We start from the raw sequence: 21,586 nt of genomic DNA on the forward strand, positions 1-21,586 counted from the left end.
GGAGATGAGAAATTTTGAGTGTGGAATTAATTTTACTTGGAAGTGTCCTGTCACTTTGAAGTTTGTGATTTCTAAGTATCTTGCTGCATGCTGGGCTGGTTAAATTTACAAACTGACTAATAAAAATTATTGCTGGTGGAAACGAGAAAGTAATTTATCATCCATTGTATTATGGTAAAGGTACTTGAACTGTGAACACTAAACATTTTTTTGACATTCTTTCTGGTGACCATGGAATGAAGGCTCTTCTAATAATGTGTTAAGACTAGCATTTTTTCACTGCCAAAATGCTAGTTTTATACATTAGTCTTAATATGAAGGGTCCTTAGGCTATGGCCACTAAAAAATGTACATTAAGAGTGAAGTGTTAAGGTTCTAATCTTCGCACTGTGAAACAAAACTCCAAATTTATACTTGATAGTAAAAGACTTGGCAAACCAGCTTAGTTTTCATTTCCCACACACAGTAAACAAGGGTTGGAAATGTGAGTAAATCAAATTTAGCTCCATTAAAACACTCTTAGATAAAAGTCATAAAAGTGAACCACAATTGTCTTGGCTGGTTATTGAAAGTTCTCTTTCCTTATTTCTTGGGTGCAATCAAGAATATACATGATGAGTGATATTTAGAAATCCTTGCAAATTTGTATGTGCCTTTAGGTGAGATAAATTTGGAAGAATTTCAATTTTCGTGGACAGTGTAAATCCTTGCAGTGTAATTGCTTATTCCACTTTTTATTGAGTAAGAAAATTATGATAAATTGGTTTGCCCTCAACCAATGACAATGAAATAATGTTCTCTGACAAGTAATAAATTGGGTACAATTCTATACAGCAAACAACAGTGCCAGAATTATGGGGGATAGTTTTATACAATTGGCTCTTTTTTTTTTTGAGATACAGTAAAGTTAGTGGGGAAGAAAGAGGCAGCATGGAAAATGAAATTAAACTGATGTTTTCTCTCATTTTTCATTGAACACTTACTTTATTTTCCAAAATTGCCTGCTAGTTTTTGGTCTTGACCCTCTTTATAGATGACTTCCTATTGTAACTTACTCGAAGAAAACAAACCACAAAGTTGTAATGAAAAACTAACTGAGATTTCAAAAAAAATAAACTAGAGCTGACGATAGGCAGCGATATGTTTGCCTCGTCACGATCACGCAACTGGCTGAGGCAGTGAGGCGTAAAGAGTTGTGTGACAAATGACAGTGGAGGAGTGTCGCGTTACTAAAGTCTCACCCATCCAGTTGTGGCAACCAGCAAACCAGTATTGTAAATCTACAGGCTTGAATCTGAGTGAGTTCGTAGGCTTAATGTTGTTTGCTCTTTTGGTGAGAACTTGTTGTAACCCTGTGTTATAACGTAAGCACAAAACATCACGAAACCGACCGAGTTACCTATTACCCATAGTGCTCCTTGCGTATTTCTCTTCAAGAGGGCTGGGTTCTAGGATGTTGTTCGCCAAGGTGTGTTTCTTTTCTAAAAATGGCGGAGAATATAACAATGCAGTAACGAGATTTTGAAAGCCATAAAGCCATCTTTTCTTCGATCAGTAACCCTGATTTGCCGATTAAGCCTCAAGGTAATGTATTGTTCTATGCTTTTAGTCTAGTTTTTTATACAAAGTGCTTTTAATCAAGTTTTCGTGTTCGTCATGACACTACGAACGCCGTCATGTCTTTGAGAAAATCTTGAAACTTCTAATCAAAACCATGTTTATTTAGGCATTTTTGCAACTTTTTCCCGTCCATATGTTGTATTGCATTGTTTGTGTGATCTAGTGTCGTAACTTACGGCATCTGCATGGTAATTTTCACCGTCTTTGAGGAGTTTTTGAATCAAAGGCGAGCACTTCGCCGAACGCTTTGCCATCGTGTTTATTTTTTGTCCTGTCTGTAACAGTGTTTGACACAGTTTTCATTGTATGTAAATCGTTAATAATGTATTTTTCTATCTTTTTCTTGTATTACCTTGTTTTCGGTGAAAAATAATCAATTTTAGTTTATCGTATATAGGGTTGTGCAATGGCAGATCAAATGGCTTGAGAATATAAGCCTTGCTTCGTCTAGATCTCGATTGTCGATATCAAACGTACGTATTTCAACTTTCGTTATATTCGTGTAATAAAAGAATTTTCGTTTTTAAGAGGGTTACATCCTGAAGCAACTGTTGCAAAAAGAGCAGCTATCCTTTGAGGGGAGAAACGTACAATGAAGTTTAGGAAACGGAAAAATACTAACAATTATGCTGAAATGATAACGCAGGTTATCATTTATAGAATGCCTATAATAATGAATATTGGATGCAGATTTGTGAGTAGTGAGCATTGTTTGTAATACAGGTTTGATATATGCCAAAAGTGTGCAGGTATTGTCAACAATGTAATGCAAAGTACGAATACTCCCCCAGAGGGGTCTGTCTTTGAATTCCCTTAATTTTCTAAACTGTCATCTGTGTCAAATGTCTCCAAAAAATTTCAAGTCTCTAGCTTCCCAACTTAAGGTAGGGTAAACCACAACTTTTAATTTATTTCTGGTCCATGCATTTATTTATATTAATTGATTAATGCTAATTTTGGAAATTTGAAGGTTCACACACCTACGTTTTACTGGTCTTTGTTAAGTCAATCATTTTTGGCATTCTGTTCTTTAGTTTTCCTGCAATAAAAGCCTTTGACTGAATAACTACCCACAAAATGTGGAATTTACTAGTATAAAACTGACGAAACTGAGTTTCACAGGGCACACTAAATATACTCAGGGTTATATACCATAAATTAAAGTTAATTAATAGTGATAATGATAACTACATGTAACTGCTGGTACCAAGCAAATTTCTTGTTTAATCACAAGGTGTCAGCATTGTGAATGTCTCCATTTTACTTTGAGAATCCTAACTGATAAATATGTAGTTAGTGGTAACAAAGGCAAACTATTTTGCTGTTTGTTGACTTGTTAGGCCTGGTTCATATGTCGCATTTTAGCCGTGTTGAATTCAATTCAACAAATTAAATTTGACAGAAATTCGAAGTCTGAATCGGCTGCCGCATTTCTGCTGCACGTTTGACTGGTCTTGTCGCATTATCTGACGGAAATGCGACACCGATTCTGACGTCGAATTTCTACTGTGTTGAATCTAATGCATACATTCTGTTAATGTATTGAGAATGCAGAAATGTTTTCCAACCAAAGAAAAAGAAGAAACTTGCCCGTTCTCGACCCAATGCAATCCGAACATATTGCACCATAGACTGCTCCATTGTCAGCCTTCTCCTTCTCGTTCCATTGGTGGACAATTTTTCGCAAAATTAAAGTCCTTCGTCGCTCAGTATTTTCAGGGTTAAACGATAGCATTACATTCACCAGTGCCCATTATACAATTACTTGAAGGAGGAACTGCGAGACAGTGTAGAGTAGTGTCCTGTCCATGATGCTTGCCAGGACTCAAACCTGGGCTACTTGAAGCGATGTCCAGTGCTCTAACTATTAGTCCACTGTGGCTCCTAACTCAAGTGTGGTTACCAGGGAACTAATTCCTTTGAATTTAGTAAGGATGTTAGACAATTTTGTATCATTTGTAATCTTTTAGACTCTCATGTCATGGACATGTTACCATATGGAGTTGGTGTAATGATCTTTCATCTAGTATATTTTTCTCCCATAGTTCAGATATGTGATATGATACATCCACTTGCTTGTCCTCACCAACTAGGAGTTTATTGTGAACTCACAAGTTACCAGCTCCAGTTGGTAGAGCACTACACCATTATTGCAGAGATCATGTTTCGGATTCCTGTTCTCAGGCTTTAATTTCTAAACTGTCTAATTTATTCTTTGATACCACCAGTGGGAATACAATTAAAATTCTCTCATAAATTAAGAAATGGAAAATATTTTCCATCTTTCTATTAAAACTTTTTGTGTTTTGTTCGAATCATGTGGGGAAGTTTGGAAGAAAGAGAAATTCCGTGTGAACATGAGCCACAAGCAAGTGTTTCACAGCTTTTTTGAGTTCTTCGAAGTGCTTTCTATAACTTGATAGAAACACAGAAGATGCTTTCTACTTCTTTTAAAAAACACTAAGAAAAAGGAAGAAAAATTGTTATTTTGATTAAAATGTAAACTCTCTTTTCTCACACCATTAAGTCAACAGCTCACGCTTGTGTTATGTCTTTTTCAAATTGTAGAAATACAGTTTTTGGTGAGTGTTATCTTGCAGGGCATTTTCTTATGGTGAATATAAATTACAGCATAGATATTTTTATTCTACCCTCTGTTTATACCGTAAGGGTATTAAGGGACTGTGTTTCACCTCTTACTCCATTATGGGAGGTGATTTTCGTGGTACAGGTCTCAAATACAGGGCATGCCATGGTAATGTTCAAAAGAGAGCTCTAGGACTGACTTTAACATCTTTCTTTACTTTTGATTTGCAGGCATTGTTCAACATGGGGAAATTATTATCTAAAATCTTTGGTAACAAAGAAATGAGAATTTTGATGTTAGGTCTAGATGCTGCTGGAAAAACAAGTATCCTTTTGAATTTAGCGTGCTCTTCATTTTTAATTAGTTTGCGTCATATTTCTTGCCCATACCTGAATTAAATCAAAATAATATTTGGATGACCTAGCTTTTGCAAAATGTCAAACTGAAATCAAATTTGCAGCGGTTTTATCATGGTTTCGGCAGAAAATCAATTGGCTTTCACAGGCAGGAATGTCTTCTTGAACTGAACTTCTAAACAAGAATTCAAAGTAAAATTAATAAATTTCTTGAGATGGCCAAACATGGAGGCAAAAAAGTTCTGAGAGCTGGTTAATTTACCTGGTGCCTGGCCTCAATGAAACTCATGAAATATTGACAGTAATTTTTATAGATTTTTTGCTACCATGCTGCATTGAAACTATATCATAGTTATCATTTATAAGCATTATTTTTCTAGTAGGGGAGCAGGGATGGTGCAGTGGTGAGAGGGCTTGTCTCCCACCAATGTGGCCTGGATTTTGATTCTGCCCTGGTGCACTGGTGCTATATGTGGGTTGAGTTTGTTATTGGTTCTTGCCTTGTTCCGAGGGTTTTTATCTGGGTTCTCCAATTTTCCTCCCTCCACAAAACCCAGCATCTCCAAATTCCAACTCCACCAGGAAAGAGGACCTGCATGAAAACCAACTAAGGCTGATGTGACTTGCTCTTTAATTATTTATTTATTTATTTATTATTCCTATCGAGTCTGTGAAATATAGCTGCAAACAGCATCTTGTTAAGTGTTGTTAGATTCTGGTGAATTTTCTTAACCTTCCTGTCAGCCATTTTATACAAACTTAAGCTTGGGCAGTCAGTCACAACTATACCAACCGTAGGATTCAATGTGGAGACAGTGTCTTACAAGAATGTAAAATTCAATGTGTGGGTAAGTGTTTGAATGTTTCCAGAATGTGTAGTTCCAGAGAATATTCATACCTCCCCCACGGAAGGGATTTTTTCCAAGACCCCCCCCCCCCCCCCACACCCCTCTGGAAATTCCAATTAAACTTGACACATTTCTTTAACTTTTTTGGACTTAGAGAACCCCCCACTCCCCCTGGAAATTCCAATCCCTTCTGTGGGGGGAGTATGGATATTTTCTGGTACTGCACAATAAGCCTAAGTGAAGTCTAACTCTAACTGAGTTAAGTCTAACTGGATCTTGCTTTCTGCACAACTCAGGGTTGTCAAAAAGTTTTGAAGTGGGCTGCAATACTGATGGAGTAGGCGACTGATTACATTGCCATCTTTTTTGAAGAAACATGAATAGCCCAGTAGAGTAGCAGGCCAAGATCATTAAGTAGACGGTGATTTTCGTCAGCTGTCATCTACTTTTGACAACCCTGATAACTAGGCACTTTTGCAGAGCAAAGTTCCAATATCAATTGTCAGTTTGCTTTCAAGGGTAACAAACCATGTCAAGCCAAATTTGCTCTTCACTAGCAAGTTCCAAAGATCCTTTCAAACTTGAAGTTCTGTCTGCAATATTATTGAAAGTGCAGTTTCATACAATATCCACACCCATCCCGTGGAATGTTCACTGGAAATTTTGATTTGGTGGTGGTCTCCAATGCAAACATTTTGAAAGGAAAGTGTGAAGCCCAACTGGGTATTCCAGATGGGTGGTCTGGGGGGTCTTGAACTTAAAAACTTTCCGTGAAGGTGTGGATAATATTATTTTCTTACACCACAACTTGGGCTTGCAAACTTGAATTTCAATGAGGCATGGTTCCCAGTTTAGTGATTTGAAGTCAACAATTTTTTTGCAGTCTGTCAATAAAAAGTTAAACCTTTAACAATGATTCTTTGGTCATTGACACAGAAAGGGTATTATTTGTGCTTACAAATACACAACTTGTCAGAAGCAAACTGGAAGTTGTCAAATTTCAAGTGGAACTTAGCAAGATGTTCATTTATTTTAGCAAGTTTGATATTAATTAGCAAGCTTATATTCATTTCAAGAAATCAGTACTGTATTGGAACATTTCATTTATATGTAAAACATTGCTTAATTGCATTAAAAGAGAACATTGGTTTAGCTGTAACAAATTTAATACAGTTCTGTCACGGTTGTTTGTATCTGATTGATGTAAAAAGATGGGTTAGATTGAGTAATGATTTATCAGCAGATTTTCCTTCCTTTGTCAATGAAATCTTTTTGTAACTTTGCTACCATTATTTAGTATTATAAGTGAAATTATGGCTTGATGTTATGATTGTTGTTTTGCACACGATGTTTTATTTTAGGTTATCAGGGGATTCATTAAGATTTCTGACAGGAGGGCATACGGATTTAGCAGCCGGGCACATAAATGGGAAGGGCTAATGGCCGTTCCCCTCCTATGGGTCCGGACATGCTCCCATGGCAAATTTTAAAAAATACAATCTCAGGATATTTCAAGTCCATTACTTAAAAAGTAATCGTAAACGAAAAATTTTCACAAGTAAAATTTTGCATTGCATTAAGTCAAAAAACACATGAAACGGACACCGGCTACGGAGAGAATAAATTTTGGGAGTGAATCTTAACAGTCTAAAACTTAGACTACCAGCAGTCCCTATTTAATTTTCTTGTAGTTGTGGAACAAAAAAAAATTCGCCTCTCCTTGCCTCCAGCTTTGGCGTGTCCTTTTTTTTTTTTCGCTCCATTCTCGATGGACTAAAAGAAAAATACTGTTTGCTCATAGTATATCTAAAACTGGACTTTTCGAACAATAAATTAGCGATTGACTGCACAAGCAGCAGCATGTCTGTGTCTGTGAATAATATTCAAGCTTATATTTCCGTGCAAACTGGTTTGTTGTTAATAAGCTTAAAATTAATTGGGTCTTTGAAAATATTTCACTCTTCACTGAACATGAATAACAATCGTTTGTTGCCTTCTTTTTTTGAACAAAAAATCTAGAACATTTTGTCTATACAAAATATTTTGAAATGTTTCAACTCTATACATGAAATCGCCTTGAACAAGAGAGTTCAATATTTGCATGTGTTAAACATTGCTTAATCATATTTAAAAATCTTGACACTACGATAATAATTTTAACTGGGTGTTGAAAAGATTTCACTCTTCACTGAGCATGAAGTTAGCCATTCAACATTCCGAAAAGAAATGGTCAAATCACTACTTTCCTCTTGACTTTTTCTCAGGTGGAGGTCGAACAGGAAAATATTGTGCGATCGTTCTTTTGCCAGTAGCCATCGCAATTCTGGGAGATTTCAAGATGGGTTTTCATGTAGAGCATCAATCAATTTTCCTTTTGCAATGAATCATGGGGCAATACATGAGCAGTGTCAAGGAAGGAATAAGACAAGGAGATTTTCTTTTTTAAAATGAATTTCAGTTTTATTTTTGGGAAGGCACATGCAGAAATCAAAGAAAAGCAACTTGCATTCAAGTTTTATTCACAAAAGCTGCATTGAAAGCCCAGAGTTGAACAGCCAGGCAAAGTTGTGCTCACAGGCGGTCAATTTGCCTGGTGCCTGACCCTTAATGAATCCACTGCATTTATTTTCCATACGATTCTCCTGAAATCAGTGGAGAGAATATGGTGTTAGGTCAAGAAAATATCCCTGAACTGAATAGATAACATTAACCCGCTGCTTGGCAATGTCCTGTTATTTTGCAAAGAAATTACAAACATATGCTAATCACTCTCTGGCATTGGAATCTTCTTTTCAGGATGTTGGTGGCCAGGATAAGATTCGCCCTTTATGGCGTCACTATTACAATGGAACCCAAGGCTTGATATTTGTAGTGGATTGTGCTGATCGAGACCGAATAGATGAGGCAAGAACAGAACTTCATCGAATAGTGAATGACAGGGAGATGAAAGATGCCCTTATTTTGATATTTGCTAATAAACAAGATTTAGAAGATGGTGAGTGTCTGCTAAGTAAGGAAAGTTTATTCTTGTCCTAACTTGGGTAGCACAGGAAGCTACAGTGGCCTAATTAAAGGTCTGCATAACTCTGGATTGACTGGTCTGGATTTAAATCCAGGATAAGCGGGTCTTTCCCATATGAAAATGATGGGGATGTTCATTGGAAAATTTGAATTAATTATTAAACCCTTGAAGGAGACCAATCTGGGTATGACGTGGGCTTTATTTGACCCCTAAAAGATACCACTTAATACTGTTACATGTAAATTCATTTAACAAAGTTAACAACAAAGAGTAGCTGGTACTTCCGGTCAGCAGTATTCGTATGGTATTGCTGGCTCAGTGCACTTCGCCTTTGTACTAGCATGTTCCAGCGTGGTGGTTCCTGGAACGTTTTGGTCATACGATTGAGCAGTTTCCTGCACATCTTTGGTCTGTTCGACAATGTCTTTATTTAAAGTGCACCTAACCCCAGAATTTTTTTTTCGCTAAATCGAATCTAGACTTTATTTGACACATTTGGGCGAAGAAATTTTTGAATTTGGTTGAATCCTCGATTTTCTATGCCCTTTCAAAGTCGCACTTGAAGTGTTTCACGACCGCGTTTTAGGGAGTCTGGGGCGGCGGTACCTGATGACGTCTACCCAGGAACCAAACACAACAGCACCTCAGTCAACTCTCTGTATTTGCTCGAGAAAATGGAACATAAAACTAATCGTTCCGATATATTTTGGGACTAAAACGTCCAAGTTTTGTCTCAGAATAATTTCTTTTTCGTCACTGAAGTGAGAGTTAAGTTTCGATTCGGAAGACTCCGAAATAAACTTCGATTGAGCACATTTGACAACTGTGAACGCACTGCTTAGAGCTTTGAGAGCAATTTACAATATTTCAAGCGACGAAGGGGAAGACTTCTTTGTGGACGAGCTGCTTGTATATTAGGAATGGAAAGCTAGATACGAAGTGGAGGAGTAGGCAAACGAAAAGTAGGAAAGAAAACTCAAGGACTGCTTTGGATGGTAATTTCGTCAACTAGACATAAGATTCCCACGCGTGTTTATAGCCCATTTACATTTGTCCTTAGCGAGAATGCATTTTGTCAAGGTGTGATTGTTCTGTTAAATCCAGGTTGTGTTTTACTTTCAGTTGAATGCTTCATGTTTATAAGAGCAACGTACGTGTTGCAGTTTTCAAGACTCAGTGACCTCCAAAACATTGGCTTTGATCGATTGAAAATCATATTGTTTGGACCTGTATTTTTGAAGCTGCGGGAAGCAAGGCGGAAGGAAACATTTCATACAATTACCGATTTCACATTGTCACACGTTTTAAGTTGTAACTCCAAATAACCAATGTAAATTACTCTCAAAGTTTGCAGTGAAATTCGTCGGATAAGCGAAAAGGATGTGTTCCCTAAGCGGTGTGCAGATAATGTTACGCGGTCATATTTTCGAGGCTATTGCACAGAATCTTTGTCGCACTGCTGATTTCCAAACCTTCGAAATAGTCTGTGAGTCTAACAATTTTGTTATCATGTAATTCTAAAGGATTAATCTTCGACTTTCATCTAAATCGAAAGAGAAATAAGTGTTGGTTAGCGGCATACAGTTGCGATCTATTTACATATCAGTATAATACTTCTTGATCATGATCGGATCACACAACTTTGCCGGTTATGTTATAAATACTGCAGGATTGGAAGATATAGGTTGTCAGTAGTATTTCTATAAATTGCTGGTTAGCTTTAAGCAGAAAATTTATGAAAATAGCGTTCGAAAGTCTGCGGAACAAATTCCAGTGAAAGTTCTTCAATGGTTCTCACAGATTCAGTTCGACAAAATCAACCATTGTTTACGTCTTTATTGCACCATTAGCCGATGATCGTCAGCAAATTGTACAGTATATCTTTCTTTAAATCTGGAATATTGCTGCAACAGCTGATAGCACCTCTGGAAGGCATTTCTGCGCACTTTTCGAATGTGTATTGCACCATCCTGAAGGAAATGAGAGGACGTGAGATATTCAACCTTCCTGGGTAGACGTCACAAGAGCCGCTGGACCCATTCTCCTCAAACTTGGTCGTGAAAGAAAATGGTGGTGTTTTGGAGCTATTTTCGAGATTTCGTCGGGGCACAGAAAATCGAGGATTTAACGGAATCCAGAACTATATCAAATAACAAGTAGATTCGTTTTAGGGAAAAAAAAATTTGGGGGTTAGGTGCACTTTAAGTTGCTCAAGACTTTATTTTGTGAGCTAAGAGGTTAAACCCCCCAAACCTGATACTTTTTCTCTTTGTTTTAGCCATCAAACCTCATGAAATTCAAGAAAGACTACACCTAACAAAACTAAGAGACAGAAATTGGTATGTACAACCATCATGTGCTACATCTGGAGATGGTTTATACGACGGATTAACCTGGCTGTGTTCTAATCACAAACATTAAAATTTTCTTGAAGGCAGGATCTTGAGAGCTATTTAGATGCTTTTTAACAGCTCTATTGTACTATAAATTCTTGTCTTTCAATAGCTACCTTGACAACTGTAAGAGGTATTCTCATATAAAGTAAGTAACTAATAATATGAGAGTTACGTAAGACTATAATTACATTGTATGTATAGCCATGTTGATTCATTAAATTCTCTCTATGGTGGTTGGAGGAGTAATCTGCTGCATAACAAGCTCGAACAAAAAGAAAAATCATAAAGGAAAAGCTTTGCATTGTAGATTATTTGTATCACAAGTTACCTCCAAATAACATACAGTACATAATGAAACTTATTATGCTAGCAAAATATGTAATTCAAGGTTCTGCTTCAAGAAAAATTTTAGAGCTTCTACTTTGAATTTGAGTTTGACCAGTTAGGTTTATCCTGCCTACTTAAGGCCAAAAATTACTTGCTTTGGATAAAACAACTTTCAATTGCTACATTTAATTCATTCTGAGAAGCAATAGGTCCTTTGCAGTATGTTGACACATGACTGTGTTGAACATTTTAACTCACTAAAAAAAAAAAATTCGTACCATAAAAAACTAATGTTTTTTTTCTTGTGATATGCAAGACAGGAATTATCTTTTATTGACCTGCTTATGGAAGTCTATTTGAGTGAGAAAGTCACATGCAAGTCCATATTTCCAAAAATTCAAAATCAGTAGTTTAAACTTTGTAAGAGTAAATGCCATCAGTGTTCAAGCCTGTTATCCCCAGGGGTTTATGGTAAAAAAGTGGAAAGTGGAAAATTGATGCGTAAAGTGAGAGAATTTCTATAGTACACATTGCAGTTCAGTTGCTTTATGCAGAAAAGCTTCTTAATTTTTAATCTATAATATCATTGTTCAATATGCCACAGAATCTCTCCTCCAAACATCAGTGGTCTCAAAAGGCAATCTTCAATACAAATTTTGTCCTGATTTCTGGAACCTAGCGCAATTTTCTACCATACCAATGTTTTTTTTTTTGTTTTAAAAAATGACTGATATAGTCATGCAGTTCTCTGCAAAGGATCTATGGGTAGAATTTGAAGTTTATTATATTTTTGTTGTTTTCTTATTGTAATATCAGCTAAAGTTTTTGTACATTATCAGCTATGAGGGCATTTTGGATGTTGAGACAAAAATTTTGTTGTGGTTATTGAATCTGTGTTGGCCTTAATGTGGAATTGTATTACAGCATAACAATTTGAACAGGCCATGAACTGTGAAAGTTTGTTTATACACATAGCAAAGCCACTATATGTGGGTCAGAAAATATCACTGCTGTGAAATACTTATTACTATAGAGTGGTTCTCAATTGAGTGTTAAAATCAAAACCAAACTAATCACTCTAGCCAATCACTAAGGACAAAAACAATACAGTGAGCCAATTAAAACTTGAAGTAAATGCATGTAGCTGGTGCAAAGCACAGGAAAACATGTACAAACAAGTCACAGTTGGTTTTAGTTTTACCTCTGGTTGGATGAAATAGTGGCACGAGTTCTTTTTGAGCCTATTGTGTTCGTAGTAGTGCAAAAACAAATAATTTTTGACACTCAGTGAAAACCGCTAATATTGCCGCTTATAATGGTTTTTGATTTCTCTTGGATTTTGCACACTTCTTAGGCAATCCAAAAGTCCACAGCTTCACATATAATTTATGGGCTTGTGGTTAGTTTGTCTGCCTTCCCCAAACTGAAAAGTGTGTGTGTGTACAAACTATGAACAAAATGTATCATAAATCAATCAAAAACTTTTATTGAGCGGTTACATATGGTGTGGTATGGTACTTCATGGTACATGGTTATTGTACTTATCTAGTTGATAAGTGTCCTTATCTTGATGATCAAGTCGATAAGTGTACTTCTGTAGCAGGCAATAAGGGTGGATCATGTAAAGACAGTTTTATTATATTACACTTTTAATTCTGAGCAACTTAACAGTCTTTAAGCCAGTAGTTGGACTCGGCCCTCATGATGTGTTATATAAATTATTAATAGTTATTATAGAAGAGGAATTATTAGTCTTAACATAACATTGTTTTTGCTCAGAAGTAATAAGTGAAGTCAGAAGATGTTCTCATTAGTATATTCTTGTGACAATTTAAATACCATGTTAGCTATTAACAATGTGGAAGTCTACAAATCATTTTTGATAATTTGTTGGACAGATCTGACTTTACCTTGTGAATTGCTGATCATGTGACACTGATGGCTATTTGTTGTGATGCTAAGCCTTGAAGTAAAATGTAATCTGTATGTGTCAGATTTCAGTAGCAAGCATGTATATGCCATACTTTTAAGGTGCATTTCATGAGAATATTTCTTGTGACATGACGAGTGTGCATATTTAGAAAAAAATCAAGGTCGAAGTGAAATATTCATGGATACAAGAAAGCTTGGGACAAATGCCAGCTTTTTTAATTCCATACTCGTAATGCACATAAGCATATAACTGGAATAAAAACACTGGTGCAAAAAAGCATGGCATTGGATGCTGCTGAATGCCAATTTCTTTCAAGCCTTGTGATAGGCTATATTCTATAAGGTATGGGATCAACAATGATATTCAATACCACATTAAAGTTAAGTAGGTTTCCAACTGGCTGTAAAATAGCATGGCTACTGCAGATAGTCTGTACGGTAGTTACTAGTAGATGAAATGACTTCTCCATTCTTAGTCATCAAGCCTCTTGTTATCACAGGTTTTGGTCAGAAATTATCATGATTGTGAAATTCTATGCCATCTATCTTGACAAAGTATGTTATTAAAAGTTTTTATGGCAAATCAAATTTCCCATTTGGAATGGGTAGAGTCTACTGAAGTACACATAGGATTTTGTTACGAAAATAAAAAAGTTGAGGAAGATTTATGAAAGTGATAGCCTCCTGATGTGAACGTCCACTCTGCACCTAAGCTATCCTATCTTGCCACCCCTCTCCAGGGGTGGATACAGGGTTTTTCAAGAGGGGTGTGGTTGGTACCTTTGGGTTGCAGAATCAATGGGAAATGCCCAGAAATGTTGTAATTTGAAAATAAAAACCCAATTAGATATGAAACTGTTAAGCCTTGTCCAAACAGGAAATATGTTTGGCTGCCAAACATTTCTCGTTCTGACAGGGCTTTACACTAGCAATGGTTGGTTGTTTGCCTTTATTTCTGCCATAATATTCACAATCTTTTCCAGTTTTCTTTAATTTTGCACTTCGTCAAAGGTGGGTGGGGCAGGGGTGGGGTGTCTAGCAGCCCAATGTACCCCTCCCCTTAAATACCCCAGATAGTTTGACTTTGAAGTCTCCCAGCAATTTCTGGTTGTAGCATCCCCACCAATAATACTTCTGTCACCCAAAGGTATTGCTGCAGTGTATGTTTGTCTCAATCACTGTAAGCCAGCTACTTGTATTAAGGGCTTTCATCTCCTCTTTGCACAAGTGTTTCTACACGTGCCACAAATGATTGGGGCCTTGGACATACATGAACATTTTGATCTACGAGGAGAATTTCACTTGTATACCCACATACCTGTAATAAGTAAAATGCTAAGATGTTTAATGTTCCTTTTAACTTGTATGGTGATATGTTTTTGTGTCAGTATGACTGGTCTTAACATTCAAGACAGTCTCAAAAGAATGGATATACATGTATTATAAATATTACACACTTGTCGGCTGATGCAGAAAGCTTTGCAATTGATAGAACTAATAAAAATTGCAGATAAAGATATGCAATTGTCAACTATGAACCCACCACAAAGGCAAGTTTATTGCATAGGGGAAATTTGTATTCTTGGTATTGGACTGGAACTAGCTTGCAGTGGAGGCTCGTGCAGGGAAGAAAGCGATAAATGCTATTTGCATTTGAAATGACTCCCCACATTCTCCCTGCATTAACGTCAGTTGCCTAATTCCAGTCCACTACTGGGATAACAAATATGGTCTTTCAAGACCAAACACTGAAACTTATAGAAACCTATTCTATTGTAGAACTATTAAAGAATGGATCTCATTTAGACAAATTAATTTTTTTTATTCCCTCCCCCACTTTGTTACCCTTTAACCTTGCAGTGAGTGATGGGTATATCCCCGTGCAGGACCGTGGGGGGGGGGGAAGGGGGAGGGAGGGGGGTTCTTATGTAAATGTGGATTATTATCTTTAAGGGTTTAGTCTGCCACTTGACAAGGTTTTAAACTATTGACAACTTTCTGATGGCTTGTTTAACCTAGCAAATAGTGAGAACTGAAGGAAGTATTGATTTCAATACCTTTAGACAAGAATTTGTAGCTTGACAACTCTGCCTCTCATAATTCCAGGTATGTGTCTGTGTGTTCTTTGGTGTGTGTCTGACCATTTTTTGCGTAATGAGCTTGTAACCTGGCAATCTGGCATTTTTAATCCACTGGTTACTTCAGGTTACCAGTACCCTTAAATATTTAATTATAACTTTAAATTAATTTCAATCAATTTGTAAGATGAAGGGTAAATAAAGGACGTTATTTTTGTTGTTTGATAGGCTATTTGAAACAAATGAAATCAGCCATTTGTCTAAAAGTTGCCAAATAAATAACTGAAAAAGCAATTTTCAAGCAACAACAGTCTAGATGTCAATCAAGACAGTGCATATGTGAAATACACAGAATTTCTAATTTGGCGTGATTCTTCATCTTCAAAAGGGTTATTTCTAAAAAGTGCTTGCAAAGGGAAAAGAAAAAGCACTGAGATGAAGTTACAATCTGGTTGGTTAGATGACTGGTTCTTTCAAGTTATACCACCTCCCAGTTTTGGTTTGATGATCTTTACATCAGAATCAGTAAAACAAAAAAGAAACTTACACCTTCCACGCAAAACACACACTTTTATTACTCAAGCAATGACATTAAGTTCGTGATTATAAACCAACTTAAAATTTTCTACACAACCGTTACACAAATGTACAGCAAATGAATGTGTCAAAAACCTATTGCAACAAGCTGATTAGCGACTGTTCAGTGTGACAGTGTGTTGGTTGCTAAGTTACTAGCGCTGAGCGAAAGGGTTGAGAGGGTTGGCAGATGGAATGTTCCTTGGTGGAGGTGGAGCTAGACCTGGTGGCCCACCTGGCTGATTGCTGCCTCTCTTCTGCTGTTGCTGTTGTATTTGACCAGGTGTCAATCGGAAATGGAACTGGAGGAAAAACTGCCAAAAAAAATGAATAGAGATGTTGCATTTTGTTAAAACAAATTATTACTGGAACAGTGAAATCCAGGGAGGTCTCAGAGATCTGGCACAACCACTCTTAAAGTTCCACTTGAGATGGCAACATTTCAACATAACGCCAGTGCAATATTCAAATAAATTGCATTGTTTGCTGTGTGAAAGTACTAATTATAACTATTTTAGGATGGAAGTACGAAAATTTCAAAGAAACAGAGCGAAAGCCCCACTGCACAGATTATTTCAAAATACTTATGTACTACACAGTTTTTATTTTTAATTCTATACTCATAATTCAGTGGTTATTATTCAATTAATTAGTTTTACATGAATGTAAATAGAATATAGTGTAGTATAATGTACTTTTTCTACTTAAGGTATTAGTAAGGCAGTTAGTTTTTCTTTTGGATGAAGAGCTTATCTTTTGTGGAAATGCCGAAATAAAGTCGTTATCATTATCAATGTTCCTTTGATGAACCACACAATGTTTTTGAAGTTCATTTTTTAATGAAGACAATACATGTTTCGGATGAGATATCATCCATTGTCAGTTGTACAGTGAGAAATAAAATGAAAATATGCAACAAATAGAATAACATAGTGAGATATTAACAAGAATAATTAAGGGTGAAGGCGTGAACCAAAAAATAAAGGGTAAAACTATTTAAGCTCAGAAAGGAGACTAACATTACTAACATCTTAATTTATCCCTTTCATACTAATTACAGTCTCCTTTCTTTCTCCTTTCTTTCTTTTTTTTTTAAGCGATATCTTACTTTGCGCTGCTACGAAGCCTTGGTGTTATCATTATTATTTAAACATTCTTACATGTGTATTACTGGGGCAATAGTCCTTCCTTTCTTTAAAAAGCACCCTTAAGCATGTGATTGCAAGAGACCATAATTCCAAGAGTTTCCATGGTACAAAAAAAAATGCTGTTATGCATTTTCAATTCCAATAAGAAATATCAGGAGTCATACATTAATAGCATACACAGCACACTGACCTGTTTTGTGTCCTTATTCCACTGAGTCCAAAGTCTACCTTCATCTTTGTCAATTTCCCGACTTGGAATCTATGTCAGCAAGAGAAAAAAGCAGTTGACATGTTTTGTTTCCCATAGTCTCTCAGTGGTTTCGGTAAAATGTTTCACTGTTTGTCAGTTTGCGCCAACACAGCAAAGAAGAACATTGTTCTACTTCAGACAATGCAAAATTTTGCAGCGCAGGTTGTCAATGGGGCATGGAATTTTGTTTGAACAACAGGCAAAATGAAAGGAACTCCCTCTATTGGCCACATGTTGCCCAATGGATCAAACTGAGGTCAGCGAAGCTGAAATGGTGATTGAATGCCTGAACAGTGATTATAGCCTTGCTCATGTATATTTGCACAGCAAATTCATAGCTAGAGCAGACTAATATTTTACTAGACATAGAAATACATGTAATTTAGAGCTGCTACTATCCACAACAGCTTCCTGACAGAGGTCTTTTGTATATGGCGTTGTTTGGGTTTGGAATTAACTCCCTCAAACTCTAACAGTTGTAAATACTTTTAAAAAATAACCAAATTTTAAGGCTGCTTTTAAGAGGTGTGCATGAGATATTGTTTGATTTCTTAATTTCTATTTATTCGTTCATAGAGCTTTCACATCTTTCACTCTTATTGCAAACCACTCTTACTGGAGTGACTAATAAAGTTACTTCAATTACTATTCAGGAATGACAGCTGCAGTAGTGGAATATATCAGCCTCAAACTAAGTCAGTGTTAACACACCTTGAATGCTATTGTCTCGTAAGGTTCTGCCGCAAACAAGAGGTACTGCCATGCCTTATCAGGTGGTTCAATACGCTGTTCATACGCTGACATGAAGCGGTGTCTTGGTGTAATGGCTTCTGCTATCTCAGGATAATCCACCTGCAGATATCACATGAGAACACATTGGAAACTGCATACAACGAAGAACTCATCTACATCTACATCTACATCTAATAATTGATAACACTTTCACATCCAATCAATATAAAGTAAAAACAATAAAAAAATAAATATTGCTATTGTCTTGCAAGATTCTGCACAAATAGAGACAATAGAAATGCATATTTCAGACTGAACAAACTATTCTGAGAAAACTTGAGCTCATGAAAAAACTTGAGAAAACTTGAGCTCATGCACAGACTTGCCTTTGGATCAACATATAAAGGTCTTTAAACTACTTTAAAATTCTAACCTGAAACAGTAGACTATGCTGCCCTGTGTCTGGATCTCTCTGTTTTGTAACTAAAGGGAAAAATAGAGTATTTAGAATGTAAATCACAGAGCTTAACTCTCTATGGTCATCTACATCACAAACTCCCTTGACAAAATAAATTATCCCTGTATTTAGGATTTTGTTCATTGACTTTTGTCATAAATATTCCTTTGCAGTACTTCTTCTATATTTCCTAAACATAGAAACTTTTGAGTTGATTGTCAAGCAAGGCAAACATGCCCGCCCAGATCTTCCAGATAAAGTCTCTCCTCTCAAGTTATCACAAGGGTTGAGTTTTTATACCTTTATAACCTGGACGTCCTATCTTGACAAACTTTTTAACAGATACCCTTGGTTTTTCCTGCAGAAAGTGAAAGTTAAAATTATTCCAATTGTCATATGTAACATATATTTTCATTCAATGTATAATAAAACAATTAATAGATTCAGTTTTTGTGATATCCAGAATAATCAAGGTCTTGGTAAGGGTTATCAGCCTCAGCCTTCGGCTTTGGCTGATATCCTTGATTTTTCTGGATATCACAAAAACCTCATCCAATAATTGTTTAAAAATGTACACTAATACCCCATTCACACCAAAGCTTAAACATGTTTAAAAGCTGTTTATTTTAAACACAGTTTATAAGTTTCTTGTCACAAAAGCTTTGAACTGAGGTTTGTCGACTTGATGTTTAGCATAATGAATGCACCCACTAGAGCTTAGTAGATCCAGTCTACCAGTTTTCTGTTGCTGATTTTTTTCGATAAACTTGGTTTTATTAAACATGTTTAGTTGGTGTGAAAAGTGTATAAATCTTTCCAGGCCAAGCAAAATTTGGGAGATGATGGTCTGAAGGGCCAGCTAGAATTCAAGTTTTTTCAAGCCCTACATGTACTTTGCTAAAATGTGCATTACTGAAACATAAATAAAGTACTCACAGGGGCTGGTTGTGCTGGGGCCTCTTTAGCTTCCTTAGCAGCACGACGAGCTCTGAAAACAATAAAAGTTATTCACATTTAACTACTAGGGGAAGCACTCTCTAGATAGACGCAGTAATTTTGAAGATAAGGAATCATGCAAAATTAAACACTGTCTACAACAGCCTCCCTTACCCTGTATTTTAAATATACTGTCTTGATTGATAGAATCAAGATTAACAAGAAAGTTATATTGAATATAATACTTACAGGTTTGATTGATGCTTTTTTCCTTGTGTATGAGCCAGATAGCTTCCCTATAACAAAGGAACAAAAAGAAATAAATCTTACGGGTGAGAACAAATGAAGTTGACTATACTTAATAACTTTATTAATCAACATTGTGTTTTTTATAGACAACTACACGTACACTCAAGATGTTTCACAGAAATGAATTTGCTTTGATTAGAGCGGTTTTCAATCGAGTGTTGTACAACAAAAACTAAACCAATTACTTACCAGTTAGACTACCCAGCCAATCTCAAACTGTAGTAAAACCAAAACCAGACTAATCACTGATTACTGAAAACCGCTCCACAATACAGTTTGGATTCTGCAAGTGCTCTGATGCATGCAGCGAAAACAAAATTACTGTTGTTGCAAAATTTACGCAAAAGTTAGTCAGCTGTGGCATCAGGGCACTTCTAGAGCACAGCCTTGAGAAGTCGTATGACAAGCCCAATGTGAGTTTATACCTGAATCTCCAACTAACTTTATTTTGAAGATCTGAAAATGGCTCATCTTGATCCTATATGTATATGAAAAAAGTGTTGGAACTAACCTCATTGTTGTGCAGTGTGAGACATAACTTGCATTCATAAGAACCAAGATGATTTTTCATAAAATATGGATCCTGAAAAACAAAAATAACCTTGTAGAAACATTCCTTCACTTTCTCTACAGTATAAATGTGAACAGCATTTATTATTTAGCAGAAAAATGATTTAAATAAATCAATGTTGTTTAATAAAGGTAACATGTAACAGTGTAACATGTGCAACTGATCAAGAAATATGAGGCCCTTTGAATTTAGTCCAAATAAGAATATAGAAATGTTGGTTTTTGTGGAGAGGAAAAAAAAATTGAGACCTTTGGGAAAAAGCCTTTGAGGCAAGGACAAGAACCAACAACAAGCTCAATCCACAACACAAGTTTGAGGAATCAAACCCCATGCCACACTGGTGGGAGGGGATACTTTTATCACAGGGCTATCCCTGCATTGCTATCCCTCCAAGACAAATTCCTGTTTTCATGTCAACTAAGGACTTTTTGGTTACATTGTGAGCCACAGAGCTTTTCTGGGCTCTGGTTTCAGTGTAATAGGGTTTTATTTTGGGACTTATCATTGGGTCACACTTGCACTTCCTAGTCTAATATGACAAAATTATATGACTAATATGCTTCAGTGGCCACCATCCCTGGGCATGATCGCATGTGGATTCGGATTACAGTATTTGCAAAACCAACTGTATGTCTGGAAATTGTTCAATAAGGTCATCAGCCAGATAGTTATACCTCTTTTTATAGAGTAATTTTTTAACCAATTTATCTATTGGTGCATTTCCATCCCGTACGAAATAGACATCTTATGTTCCTATCTTCATGGAAAAAAAAATAATGATACACTAAGCGTCATTGAAGTTGATTTTGTTGAAATCCTGTTCAGTTAGCACCAAGCCTTTGACAGCAAAAGTATTTTTTCAGTTTGATCTGTGGGAGTTAGTATGTGAGTGTGGGATGCTTTTTCTACATCGCGACATATTGAATGCGACTGATGAATTGGTATCGCGTTCTTACTCCGATCTAGCTTGGTAGCTGGTAAACCACATGGAAGAGTATTTAGAGCTATTACAAACTTCTTGCTACACACAAAGAATTGATTATTTTCACCTTGTTGAGGTCTATTGTCTCCAATGCTAGCTGCCTTAAGCGTTCTCGACGGTCTCTATTCGATTCTGACCACGAAGCAACGCCACCCGAGCCTGTTTTTCCTCCAGCACGGTTTTGAAAATCCATGTTGAACAGAGGATAACACAAAGATGGCGGCGGCCGGCGAGACGCTTGCAAACTGAAGAAAGACTGGGCAAGAGTCTTTCCCAGGCCTACATGTACCAGATTTTCTGGACGATTTGCCTCACTCTGGCGTTTACCGCTCTTCCTCCTGTCCGTTGGCCTGTGCTCAGTTAGCAGTGGTGTTCGTCGTGTTGACTTCTTCTCACAAACCTGGGAACTGGGTCACGTTTCGGTTGTTGAAATGTCTTTTTTTAACATTGGAAAGTGGC

The 21,586-nt window shown here is 36.5% G+C and overlaps 2 protein-coding genes across 2 annotated transcripts; one reads left to right on the forward strand and one right to left on the reverse strand.

Moving 5' to 3' along the window:
* Positions 1-1,448: 1,448 nt before the first annotated feature.
* LOC145500227 (ADP-ribosylation factor 6-like) lies at positions 1,449-13,761 on the forward strand. The gene is made up of 5 exons (XM_081479744.1): positions 1,449-1,584; positions 4,438-4,531; positions 5,308-5,411; positions 8,208-8,406; positions 10,712-13,761. Exons 2-5 carry the CDS (start codon positions 4,450-4,452, stop codon positions 10,852-10,854), a joined length of 528 nt encoding a protein of 175 aa, XP_081335870.1. The 5' UTR covers positions 1,449-1,584; positions 4,438-4,449; the 3' UTR covers positions 10,855-13,761.
* Positions 13,762-15,716: 1,955 nt separating this feature from the next.
* LOC145500218 (splicing factor 3A subunit 2-like) lies at positions 15,717-21,397 on the reverse strand. The gene is made up of 9 exons (XM_081479737.1): positions 21,195-21,397; positions 20,086-20,157; positions 19,515-19,561; positions 19,266-19,317; positions 18,630-18,687; positions 18,306-18,355; positions 17,852-17,992; positions 17,081-17,149; positions 15,717-16,056 (listed from the first exon to the last, which is right to left on the reverse strand). Exons 1-9 carry the CDS (start codon positions 21,318-21,320, stop codon positions 15,898-15,900), a joined length of 774 nt encoding a protein of 257 aa, XP_081335863.1. The 5' UTR covers positions 21,321-21,397; the 3' UTR covers positions 15,717-15,897.
* Between the last annotated feature and the right edge of the window lie 189 nt (positions 21,398-21,586).

The sequence above is a fragment of the Orbicella franksi genome, chromosome 10 (assembly GCF_964199315.1).
Source record: "Orbicella franksi chromosome 10, jaOrbFran1.1, whole genome shotgun sequence".
Lineage (NCBI taxonomy): Eukaryota > Metazoa > Cnidaria > Anthozoa > Scleractinia > Merulinidae > Orbicella > Orbicella franksi.